This window comes from Protopterus annectens, chromosome 2.part0 (assembly GCF_019279795.1).
Source record: "Protopterus annectens isolate FY-2018-M chromosome 2.part0, PAN1.0, whole genome shotgun sequence".
NCBI lineage: Eukaryota > Metazoa > Chordata > Ceratodontiformes > Protopteridae > Protopterus > Protopterus annectens.
In genome coordinates this window covers 1,132,400,851-1,132,413,940 of record NC_056728.1, presented here as the reverse complement: position 1 = coordinate 1,132,413,940, position 13,090 = coordinate 1,132,400,851, and the positions used below count along the sequence as shown (strand labels likewise).

Sequence of the window (13,090 nt, the reverse complement as noted above, 5' to 3'; positions counted from 1 at the left end):
AATGATTCTTCTCAGGTTATCAGATGTATGCAACATTTGTACAACAGTCTTACATGAATGGCATAGTTTTCATATCCTTTGTTACATCACAACGATATACAAGTATGCACCGCTTAACGTCCTTCCGTACAATGTCTGACCACATTTACGTCCATACCGGGCGTTCCTTCGTTGAAAGTTGTGCGTTAGGCCCGGCAAGCCAGCACGTAAAACTCTACTGCTAATCATTAGCGGATCGGAGTTCCGCTGTGGCGCCCCCTAACCGGGAAAAGCCGAAAGAAACAAACAAACAGTACTAAGAGGATGTAAATGCAATTGGCCATTATGCAAACAGATGTTAAATGAAGCACAATACAAAGTATAGGGTGTGCGCTTAACGTCCGCACTGCTTAATGTTCTATGGGATAAAGCCTATCCTGGTCATTATACCTGTAATGTTTTATCATTTCTTTGAGCAAGTTTTAAATTGCTTACAAGTGCCTCTTCAGTGATACCAAGGCTGAACTTTGAGTGTATGAAATGGGATCAAGAAATAGTAAAAACAGTCTAAATAAACCTCTTACATTTAACATTTTTCTGCACAAAAGGTTGTAGCAGATACCACTTCAGATAACTATCATATATTCACTGAAACTTAAGGAAAATGATACATGAATGGCTTGAATGGTATATTTTTCATAAGTTTCTGACAAAAAATTGGATTCATAAAAATCAGACTAACGTTGTAAAGTGTTACAATACAACCACAATGTGCTCACTCAACAAACAATTAGAATACCTGCTCAGGAAGATGAAGGATTGTGTGTTCATCAGACCGAAATTCAGAGAGAGCTTTGAAAGCAGAAGCTGCTACAACGGCATCCTGTAAAAATAAATGCTTAATGATAACATTTTATTGTCTTATAGAGGAAACAAGTGAACAAAGTACATTGAGAATATTAAAAAGCTTGCATTTTTGGAGTTACAAAATATTAATACTGACAGAACAGTCTGATTTATTTATTAAATTAATTAAGAAAGACTGATGGAATCTCTCATGCATAAAATGCAGTTTTAAGTAGCCTTTTTAAATTAAAAAAAAAAAAAAAAAAAACAACTGATCAGGTCTGTTTTAATGACTCATCCCACATCATTAATACCTATGATACCTTGGTATTTTTTAATATCAAACTCAGTATAACCTCTGAGCTAATTATATTGCTATATAGTACTGAATATTCAGAATCAGAGAATTTGTAATAAAATACGGCATGATACTACTATTATTTATAACAACTTTTAAAAAAATGTACACCATTTTATTTAAAATGCAGTAATCAATTATGCAATTTTTTGCGTCTTTCGGCTTTTCCTGGTTAGGGGTTGCCACAGCGGAACTCCGGTCCGCTAATGATCAATACATAATTCGATTTAGCCGGAGAGCATCATCAGTAAAACACACGTGCAGGAAGTTTAAAATAAGGATTCATAGGCTGTCTAGATATTTAAAAAGGTATGCTGCTAACGTTTATGTTTAATTTTAAGAATGTGCTGGAAAACCTGTGAAAGACATTACATAAGCAAAGAACAGGGCAAAGCATCATGGCAAAAATGGAGGGATAAAGAAGAAAAAGCATCATATCTGCAAAGATAGAATATGTGTTATCTTATACACAGTTGGCAAGTTCTGATCTACAGTACTACATGTACTTCAAGAGTCCTTGTCTTGCTAAGCTCACGTATAACAAAGCCAGTTCAGAAGATAGCATCAAGAATAGTGCATTGCTTTTACTTTTAAAAAAAAAAAAAAAAAAAAAAAACAGAGAGAGACCAAAAGATCTTCGCTTTTTAGCATAGCCAGATCATGGTCAAATAAGGCCCTAGGTAAGAGAATGGACCAGGGATCCTTCTCCTCCAGCAGCCATTCTGGTACCCCATAACTTGTCTCTCTGTCTAACAACCATAAACACTGTTCAAAGCTGTCAGACTGCACACTGTTTTCTTCTTTACTTTTGAAATTAAGGCAAAGAGATGGATTTAATTTAAATGTTTTAATTTAAATATTCTTTGTCAACAAAGTTAGTCCCATTAGGCTAGTAACATCTTCTAAGGGGACCCCCTTGGTGGAATTTATACATTTGGACAGGGTATTGGGGAACTTCCCCCAACTATTTTGATAGCTCAGGTGGATATAAAAGATCTCACAGCACCTACCACCAACATCCCGTGGGAGTAGAACCCACAGCCTTTTGCACCAAAGGCAAGTATGCTGCCTGTTATGTTACTGATGCTGCTTTCAAATTCTATGACATAAACACTGATGGTCAACAAAACAGCTGCACAATTAACACAGATTTAGCATGAACAACAGTAAACTTCTCTTCCTTTGAAGCTCACACTCCTTGAAAATGTACCCCTGTAGGTTTGAAGATGTTTTCCATTAAGCAGTGAAATAAAATGTATGAACCAATAAAAGACAAAGTTACCCATTTCAGCGCATTCCAATCAACTCTGATGACTGAGTGAGCAGCTTGTAGTTAGTATACAGAATTAAGGCTCTATTCTCCTGTAGTCTCACACTTTTGATTACCTGCCCACGTGTTCCAAATGAAAGTAGCAACACCAAGTTCTCCCATCAAAATTCCAAAGGGATGGATGGTAGGTAGCAAGCAGTCTGAAACTTCAAAAGGATGAATGGTTGTGGCAGCCCTCGGCAGGCCCCTCCAAGCCAACAGGTCCAAGGCAACTGACTAGGTTGCCTAGTGCTGGATACGGCTCTGCTGTTTAGTACCATTAGATCACCAAGAGACTGTATGCACTTGCAACATGCAGAAGACAGGTTGCAAGGTACTTTTCCAGAATAGTTTATCAACTCTGTTAAATACAACCATGCTGAAGAATGTGCTGTATTCCAGTAGCATAATTTAATACTTCATAGCAGTTTTAACTGCTATCAAGTATTAAATTATGCTACTGGATACAGCACATTCTTCAGCCTAAATGCAGCTGCAAAAAGTCTTTCCAATAAGACTGCAGAAAGCTGTGTTTGTGTCCGACACAGGAATTTATAAAGCAAGTTTATGGATGTTCTGCAAAATCAGAAGACTCTGGAAAGTTTGTTTTTCTATTGCACTTAAAAAAAATAATTTCTACAATTTTCAATTACTGTTTAAATGTATCCTGGAAACGGCCTGTTCTGGCTTAATGACAGGTCCATCTTGGAGAGACAGCAGTGTTTATTCTAGTGAAAGCAGTTTAACTGCTGCTATTTCTAGGTAACTGAGCACTACTGACTCAAATGTATACCTGCTTCTCATTTGGTTCCCTTGCTTTTACTGCATGCTATATGCTGTGACCAGCTGCACTAACTGTCTTTCTAGTGCAATTTTCAAATAACTGCACCTGTGTGCATCCAATAAGAAACTTAAAAAGTATTTTTTTTTTACTTCTGATACTTCTAAACACTAAGGAAAATTCCTTTTTGTATTGCACTTAGTCATTCTTGCTGTGTGTGCCATTTTCATACAACTTTATCTGTTCTTAATTAACTTAAGTACTGTTTAAACTTCCCTTGGTAACAGGTTTAATCTGGCTTGCTGAGGGGGCCATCTTGGAGGGAACAGTGTTTACTCTAGTAAGATTAGTTAAATTTCTGCTATTGTTAGACAGCTAAGGATTATAAGCACACATTTATAGCTATTTATCATTGGTTCTCTTGCCTTTATTATGTGCTGTATTGCTGCAAATAGCTGAGCTGCGCACAGCCCTGACTGAGCTGTAGTAGAACAATAGGCAATACGTACAAGTAAAAGTTTTCCCTCAGTTAGTACTAAAAGAACATCTTCCCTCATTTAACAGGTGGTAGGTAACACTGCCCTCTAAACCAAATCCTACTGCTCTGATCTGCAATAATCTGCTACTAGTTGCACTAGCCTGTGAACTGGTGCCCAAAATAGTCAGTGAGACCTAATAATCTCCCTTCCTTAACAGTCCTTTAGTCCCTTTCTTATCTCCCTTTCAAGGTTCCATCAGCAATAGTATTGGACACTAAAGCAGTGTAAGAACTTTGTCGTGCTCACTAAATTTAATTCCTACACAACCTAGTCAATTATATCTGTGAGAGGTGTAAATGCCTAGAAAATCTGGAGACATCCCTCTCCCCCCATCAGAGGCATGCAGTGAGCATTACAGTGTCATACCCCTAGCCATACAACTGCAACATCCTCATACAGACAACACAAAACTGTTGTGCACGCTGAGACTGTTAAAAAATCACTACCAAGCCTTCAAGAACTCTTGAGATTTGGCCTCACCAAACCCCTCCCAAATGCATCTACTACACACATCCTCTCATCTATATGCCACCAACAACACACTACTCCTATGTGTAGTGTGCAGAAATCTGCTTCTGAAAATATATTAGTAATTGGTGAATCTACTGTTAGGCACACAGACTCCACTCTCACCAGGTTGGACAAGGATAGGGTTACAGTTATGCTGCTTCTTGGGAGCCAGGACTGCAGATATATCAAGGGCTCTTAAGACCCTTTCCAAAAGTAAATGACTACAATATGACAGTAACCACATGGAAGTAAATGACACAGAATAAATCTCATGAAAAACATGCAGAACAACATTCTGGAGCTTTACTCAAGGGTAAGACACTAAGTGGTATTCTCCCCTTACAGAGAATGATCCTAAATTCAAGGAATAGATAATTGGCTAAGTAGCTGGTGTCTTTCCATGGGGATCCAGTTTGTGTCAATCTAGGATGTGGCGATCGACAGTCCAAATTACTTTGCAAAGTATGATCTACACCTCTCATTTGGTTTGACCATACTGGTCAAAATCTTTGTTGCCCCTATTGTGCTTTTTTAGGCCATCATGTAATAAACACCCCAACCTAACAAACAAATTGAATTGCAAGTTGCATAACACTATGGTGACCCTTCCTAATGACAAAAGTCTTACAGTCCTTGATTTGGAGGCACTTCTGCATCTGGAATGTGCCATTACTGAGATAAGGTTCAAATGTAATGAGAGACCCCCCTCCCCCCATGCCTGAGTTTTGCATGCACCACAGCTTCAAATCTACTGGTAATTGCGACAGTCTCTGTGTTCTTACAGTATTCCCCCAAAAGTGATAAACAGGGACCCCTCCAGTGAGATGAGAGAAATCCATCTCACCTTAGTTTGTTGATTCCTGTTCACGACCACACCCAATCATGAAAATTTCCTGGCATTTCTTAAAAATATCCTGTAAGCAATACCTCATTAATCCTTGCAACTTCAGCTATTGCTCCATAAACTGGAGTACTTATATTACTAATGTGGGGTATGTCAGTGCTTCATGGATTGGGTAAACAGCTCCTCCTTGGATCAACTTGTCCTCAGTCTCATCAGAGGTGGGAACATTTTTGACCTGGTTCTCATAAACTTTGCTCCAGCCTGTTCCCTCCTCCCATAGTCAGTCCCTCATTCGTTAAATCATACCATCTCGTGGTTACCTTTACCCTCATAACATCCATACCCCTGGCAACCAGCACCACCTTTCTTAGAGACTTAAAAAATAGACTAACCTTTTACAAGTATATGATGACATTTCTAAATTCATCAATGAAAACTCCACACTTGACCTAGGAATATGCAGCCACCTACACTAAGGAGGTTCACACCCATTAAGACAAAATGCATTGACCTGGCACTCCCTACTAGAATCAAATATAGTGGGAAATCAAAAACAAACCACCCTGATGGTTGACAAACAAACTGTATGACAAAAGGAAGAAACTGCTCAAATTACCATAAAGAATCAAAACCTCTCAGCATGATGATGATAATACAAAATACCTCATAAAAAAACTTAAAGCAACTATAAAGATCAGCAAAGCAGCCAATGCACAAAGACTGGCAAATGAAGTAAAAGATGACCACAAGTCACTTTTCAGTTACATTAGTAAAGTAACACAATAATCCACAACATTCCAAATTTTCCATAATGGTGCTACCCACTCAAAATGGAAAGACATTTGCTAACATACCAGCAAACAAGTCTGTGGCCACCTTCTTCCCTGAAATCATCATTCCATCTCCTGTCATCACCGAGTCACTGCCCCTAACATAAACCAAGGATCATGCCCTTAAGGTACTCTCATAGACTTTTTCTATGGGTCCTAGAAATATACTGGTGTGCCTAATAAACAGTGTCAAACAGGCACTGTCTTATCACCTCCTTAAACTGTTTAACCTAAGTCCATCTGCATGCTATGTTCCCAAGTCATGCTGCACTGCAGTAATGATAGTGCTCCACAAGGGTGGACCCGCCATGGACCTTGGAAACTACAGTCTTATCAGCCTTACAAGTCTTGCGCACAACCTATATTGCTCATCATTACAGACCTGATAAATTACTGCACTGAAAGTCTGATTAGGCATGACAGCAACAATTTGGCTCTGTAGGCCTGCTAAATCTTGTAATCTTCTTTGAAAAGGTCAAGCAGAAGATGGATAGTGGTCACACTTGTCCATGTTGTCCAACATGATTTGGCCAGGACATTTGACACCATATCACATGATGGAGATGGGAATGGAAATAAGCATATGGTACTAAATACTGATTCCTCTGTGGTAAGATGGGTATTAAAATGGCTCAAGGACAGCATGACCATTGTCAAAAATGGTGACATACCCTCAATCTAAAAGAAGCTGACCAGTGACATTCCCCAGGGATCTATATTTGACCCCTACTACTTGGCATTTATTTCTCTGACGACAAAATTGATTACACTGATCTCTAACCAGATTTCCTGGTACCTGCAAGCTGGTTGCAGTTATCAACGCAATCCAAGATATTTATACCCTTCAAAATGAACTAACATAAGTCAAAGATGGTGCACCAAAGAAGAGTTTAGACTAAACTCCAAGAAATGCAGTTTCACATTTTCAGGGAACAGCAAACTGTTTAAACCTACAGCACTGATAACACCCCATTATTAAGCCAGACACTGATTAAAGACCTAGACACCCAAACTGAAACCTCCCCTTCCTTTGATCATCATGTGGAGAATATATTGTAATTAACTGCCAAAGGCATCTCTTCTAAAACCAAAAAAGTCAATGTTCCTTGATACTCTGCCCTGGTCAAGCCCATTATATACTATAACACATCCTTACATTAACTTAGACTTGGTCCTTTAAGCCTTTCTTATCTCCATTAACTTTTAGCCCAAGAAGAAAGTGCAGTGGCTACCCTTAAATAAACGAAATTGTGCACTATTACTTTTACTGCATTAACATAATAAGGCTGATGGAAGCTAGTTGTATAACCATTCAGTTACCACAATTATAAACATTGTTTAAGTTCAAATGCCTGCCAATATCCCTTTAAAAGTTAATTACATTGTATTTTACATTTTTTTCACTCAAAATGCACTTTTCAGGCACTATTAAAAATAAGTGCTTGCACCTGAAACCTGGTCATCTTCGTTTAAAAGGTGATACTACTGTTAAAATATAGTAAGTTTGCAAATGTAAGAAACAGCTATCAGTTTTCATGTTTTTTTATCTCTTGTGCTAAAGCTGAAACTTGTATTTCAAGCATTTTGCTTTAAAGAAATTGTCTACAGCTTAAACTAAGACTACTAACCTTGATACCCACCTCCAGAAATCAGGATACATTCTATAAATAACATGATTAATATACATTTACATTCCCCAGAGCAGCACAAGATCACAACATTATATTTGTTTTAACTTGCTTCCTTCCAACCTTTGCCTTGTTATCTTACAGCTAAGAAAAACATTTTTGACTTTATCACTAGCATTCACAAGGATTAATGACAAAACACTCTACCTTGCATTTAAAATACACCTAACTGCATATTATTCAGAACTACTATATAACATGCAATTTCCATCAAAAAAATGTATACAAAAATTAATAGCAGCAAAAACTGACTATAGTTACTTCTTGAGTCTACTGAGTGGCCTTTAATATTAACGGCAAAGTGGGGTCCATGCTTTACAGTTCTCCTTGCTGAATATGCTTACAAAGTTTGTGTTTTTCAGCCTCTCCTTATAAGTCACAGTTCACATGTCTAAACAATATCTAATGGGATTCAGGTTTTTATAGTTCTCCCACTTATTTACTAATTTTACATTGCTGTGGGTCTTCTTCCTGCATCTCAGTCTCCTAACACTGGTCTCTGTTGAAGTCCAAAGTACACCTGTTTCTTATCTAGTCAGCTACTGAGTTTTTTTTCTTACTCAGGCATTTTCCTTTTAAACAATGGAACAAGTTTCACTATCAAAGTCTATTCAGGAGCATTTGTATTGTCAGGAGACTCAGGAGGAGAGTCCTATTCAGCTTGACAGTACTCTTGTTATTGGTTAAATTTTAATTTCCTGCTTAGTATGTTCTGCATTAAAAATGTCTTTGATCCTCCATGAAAAAAAAATTCTAAAAATATTTGGATATAGCAACTTTAATACAACTCCTGTCTCTTGACAACCTTCTGCCTGCTGTACAGTGAGCAATCTTTTTCCACAAAAAATTCTAGTGTTGCCTTTTGCCACAGCTTTGTTGACAGCACTTTTTTTTTTCTGGTGGTAGGACTACATCTTAAATAACATAGGCCTTAGATGCTCACTGATGGCCAGATTTGGCATGTACTCATAATATACTCTTTCATTTGACAAATCCTGCTGTGGAACACCTGTCAGTTTATTATTTGTACTTTCATAAAACGAAGGCAGTCTATTCTTTCAGTTTCTCTGGTATAGCAACAAATCTTAAGTTTTCTCTGTGTGATCTGTTTTCTTATTCTACTATATTTAAAACACCTCTTCTTAAGAAGCACAATTCTCAGTCAATCTTTCCATCATTTCAGTATTGCAGTTCTGTAGTTTATATCAGCTCATCTGAATAGCTATTTATATTTTCTTTTTTCCAGTGTTTTTTCATTTGACTTTATACATTCCTCCAGTAGCTTAGTTACTTTAAATGCCTCTGATTTATTCTGGAAGCCATCTCCTGTAATACAGTTGAAATGCTTTTTGCTGAATTGATGCAAGATTCATCAAAGTTAAACTTTTTTCATCACTTATGGTAGACTTTTGCTACCCTTTTCCATATTTTGTATTTGCTGGCACATAGGCAGTATAATAATGTGACTTTGCGCACCTTCATTCACATAGGCAGTATAATTACCTGCCAGTAACTGAATTATAACCAAATTTATAACTTTTTCTGGATTTTTTTAACAATTTTTCAGCTTTCATAGTGGAACAGCTCTAATCAACCTGTTGCTCGGCCTGCAGTCATCTTGGAACCTACCACATCCACAGTGCTGAAGTTGATGACAACAGCACCTGAAGGAAGGCAATCTTGAAATTTGTGTAAGGTCAGATGGACTACCCTCATATTCAGAAGGTGGGTGTGGAGTAAGGATTCTGCCAGTGTCCATGTTGGCCCCTTCACTCTAAATCAGAAACCTCTGTGATGACCACGAACATTATGATAGGGGGTTGAAATCATATGCACAGAAATAAGATGGATTTATGAATCCACTACTTTAGGTGAGCCCCACGTCTTCAAAATCATGACTTTGAAATCTAGCAGGTCTAGCAACTGATTTGAGTACCCACTGTAATAACCTTAATGAAAGCATGCAGCAAGAACCACATAAACGGAGGCTATCATGAGTCCCAACAATTTCAGATACAGCTGCTGTCACCAACTATTTCTGTAGAAGCTGAGAAGGTATCAGCTTCTGTCCTGTGCAAGAAAAGCTCAGCTAGAGAGTGCTCATCATGCTTCCAGTAAATGTGACGGATTGTATAAGCATCAACTGGGACTTTGCAGTGTTCACAATTACCCCGAAAGATGGGGAAAGAGACAGCAGGCATTCTGGAATTCAACAGACTTGTCCATGTTGGGGCTACCAGGAGGCCAGTCATCCAGGTAGAGAAAAGATCATGGTCCCCTGTAGCCTAACACATGCTACAACCACCACCATGCATAACAGTGAACACACTGGGAACTGAGTAAGACCAAACAGGGCAGTTTTGAACTGGACTGGCTTGCTTCTTTCCTAAAGAGAAGGACAGTATGTGACTCCTTTGATATGTATGTGGAAGAAGGCAACCTTCATTCAACCTTAACTTCATTAAGTCTACAATATTCTAGCAATATTGATATGGTTAGAGATGTTGTGAAACGGAATTGGTTTATTCTGGAATCTGATGCACAAATTAAAGAGATAGTGGGTGACAAACCCCACTTTAGATATAAGAATAAAAAGAATTTGAAGAGATTATTGTGCAATTCGAATAAGCAGTCCTCCCTAGATAAGCAATTGCTAAAACCTTATCGAAGACCATGTGGGAAGTGCAAAATATGCAAAGTACTAAGTGTAGATAATATTTTTACACATCCTATGACTAGTGTTAGATATGAATTTAAGGTTAATGCCACATGTGCTACTAATGATTTAATATATTTGGCAGTTTGTAATGACTGTCATTCATTCTACGTAGGTATGACGAACAGGTCCCTTCGTGATAGAGATAGGGAACATCTCTCGGCTATTCGTATTGAGGATGTTGAAAGAAGTGCGTTAGCTAAGCATGTAAGGATGAATAAAAGCACACACTTTTCAATTTTTGGTTATATGCTGCATAGATTGTAGTTTAAGGCTGGGAGACAAGAAAAACGTTACTGAACAGAAGGAATTAAATTGGATAGTTAGATTGCAAGCTGATAAATCTCCCGGACTCAATGAAAGGGCGTCTATAAAACCATTACTTGCTGCTAAATGATTTAAATAGCTTTGTTTTATATTTAATTTGTTCTATTTATAAACTTAGTTTTAGAGAAATATGTTTATATAATAGTAATTGATTAATTGATTGTTTAATTAATTTGATAATTAGATAATATATTTAAACAAGGATTGATGTTAATTTTGAATGAAGTCTGAAGAAGCATCTGTTTGATGTGAAAGCGCTTACTGATGGTACCTGTTTGTTCTTATTAAATCGTTGGTTTTATGCTGTGGTCTTATCTCCATTTTTGCTACATATTTTTGCTGTTCAACTGGTTTTGGAGAAGGTAAAGTTCATCCATAGTGGCTGCATTTGCTGTTTTCTTCGTATACTTCAGAAACACAGGGTCTCTAAATCCAAGTGATGCCTATAAAGATTAAGGTGCCTGCGAAATATCTCAACTAACATCCAAACCAAATGATAAAAAGGGCTCACAAACCATTCAGTAAAAACTGAAAGAAAAATGCAGCCAAGCTAGAGTTTTAACATGGATGTAGCTTACAGGGTTATTTGCACATATCCCATGGGCCTCCACTACAGTAGGTTTCACACAGTGAAAACTAGCTTGGTTGGGTTTTTCTTGCAGTTTTTACTGAATGGTTTGTGTCTCCTTTTTACTCTCTGATTTGAATGTTTTAACTGTGTGGGGATTTCATTCTAGAGTTTTGATGCATTATATGAGTTGAGTGAGTCTCTGGCAGTGGTGAATGTCTTACTGATATAGTACAAGTTTATCACTAAAGCATAGGTCTCTAGTGGATGAATAGTATAGTAGAGTATTTTGTTATGCCGTGGATTTCTCTGGAAGGTACAATAGATTTTGTGCAATGATTAGTTATGAGTATATGAACTGGTTTGGGTGTTCAAGCCAGTTTAATTGTTTTATGCAAGGAAGTTGTGTGTTTTGTAAGGTTGGTTGGTTGCAAATGTAGTTATTTTGTAGTAGCAGGAGGGGAATTTAGTTTTATATTTAGCGTTGATATCTGCAAGACTAGGGGAAGCATACAATAGAAAAGGAAGGAGGTGTGTTGCTGCTAAGTTAATCCTTGCTTGATCTGTCACGTAGTGTTTGTCCCTACAGATGGAGCAGAGTTTTTCACCCATTTTCTTGATGGAATGAAGTATGGTGTGATCAAATTTGAGGTTGTCATCTAGTATGTTTCCATGTAGTTTAGTTTAGCTTATGGTATCTATTTTGGTGTTATTACTTGAGGTAATATAAAGTGTGTGTTTCTGGTTAAGGTGTTGTTTGGGATTAAATAGTATAAGCTTGTTTTTTGTTTGTTTTTTTGGCATTAAACAAGTTACAATTTTTAAGACATATTGCAATGTCAGTGAAAGATTTTTCAGTGATTTCCTATAATGTTGTTATAAACAGGGCAAATTTGAATCCTCGACATATTAAATGAGAGTGGCAAGTGTTGTAGCTGTATGAACTTTATGGAAATATTAAACAGAAGGGGGATGAGTACTGACCCTTGGGGAACACCAACAGAAATTGATTGAAATGCTGAAAGGCTTTGTTGTCATTTACTTGCCTGCCGATGACTGCATAAATAACTGTGAAACCAGGAGAGGGATGGGTAAGTGAGACCTAACGTTGCAAGTTCAGAGTGGAGCCTTTGGTGGGACACTGTCAAATGCTTTGGAAAGGTCATGGAAAAGTGAAGAAGCATTTCTGTATTGATTTACTATGTTGGTAGTACCGTGACTGGGCTTGAAACCTCACTGGGTTTTGGACTGGGGATTGTGCTAGACTTTGTTTCATAAGCTTAGTGAATATATTTCTTAAGGATTTTTCAGAGGAGTGATAGGACAGCAATAGGTCCACAGTTTAACTCTGTTGAAGTACCTTGTCTGTGAAGGGGTACAACAATTTTTTTTCCAGATGGAAAGGACTGTTTTCAGTTACTGACCGGATGATCAAAATCAAGACAGAGAAAGCTAGTGTTTCTGCACCTATTTTATGGAACTTGCTGGGAAGGTTATTAGCAGCTCAGGTTGTTGCTTTTAATTACTCTAGTATTTTTTTATGGTTGATCTTGGGACTGGCTGAAAACTAAAAGGCAGTGTGTTGCACTTGAGAATACATGGAAGTTGGAGGGGTGAAGTGTGGTGGCCATTGATTAGTGATAGAACCAAATGAATATTGAACTGTGTGGCTATTGACTCTCTTGTTTGAAATAGGACATGGTGCAGTTGTATGGCTGGGGTGTAATAATATACTCAGAGGACCAAAAAAGCTTGGGGTTGCTTTAGTGCATTTGGTGGAGATTATTATAGTATG

General features: G+C 37.6%; 1 protein-coding gene across 1 annotated transcript in view; it reads right to left on the bottom strand.

Moving 5' to 3' along the window:
* FOCAD (focadhesin) overlaps positions 1-13,090 on the bottom strand; it is a 2,336,882-nt gene that overhangs the window by 946,501 nt on the left and 1,377,291 nt on the right. Inside the window, exon 18 of the mRNA XM_044060381.1 lies at positions 779-862. Coding sequence (XP_043916316.1) covers positions 779-862 — 84 coding nt within the window. The remainder of the gene's footprint in view (positions 1-778; positions 863-13,090) is intronic.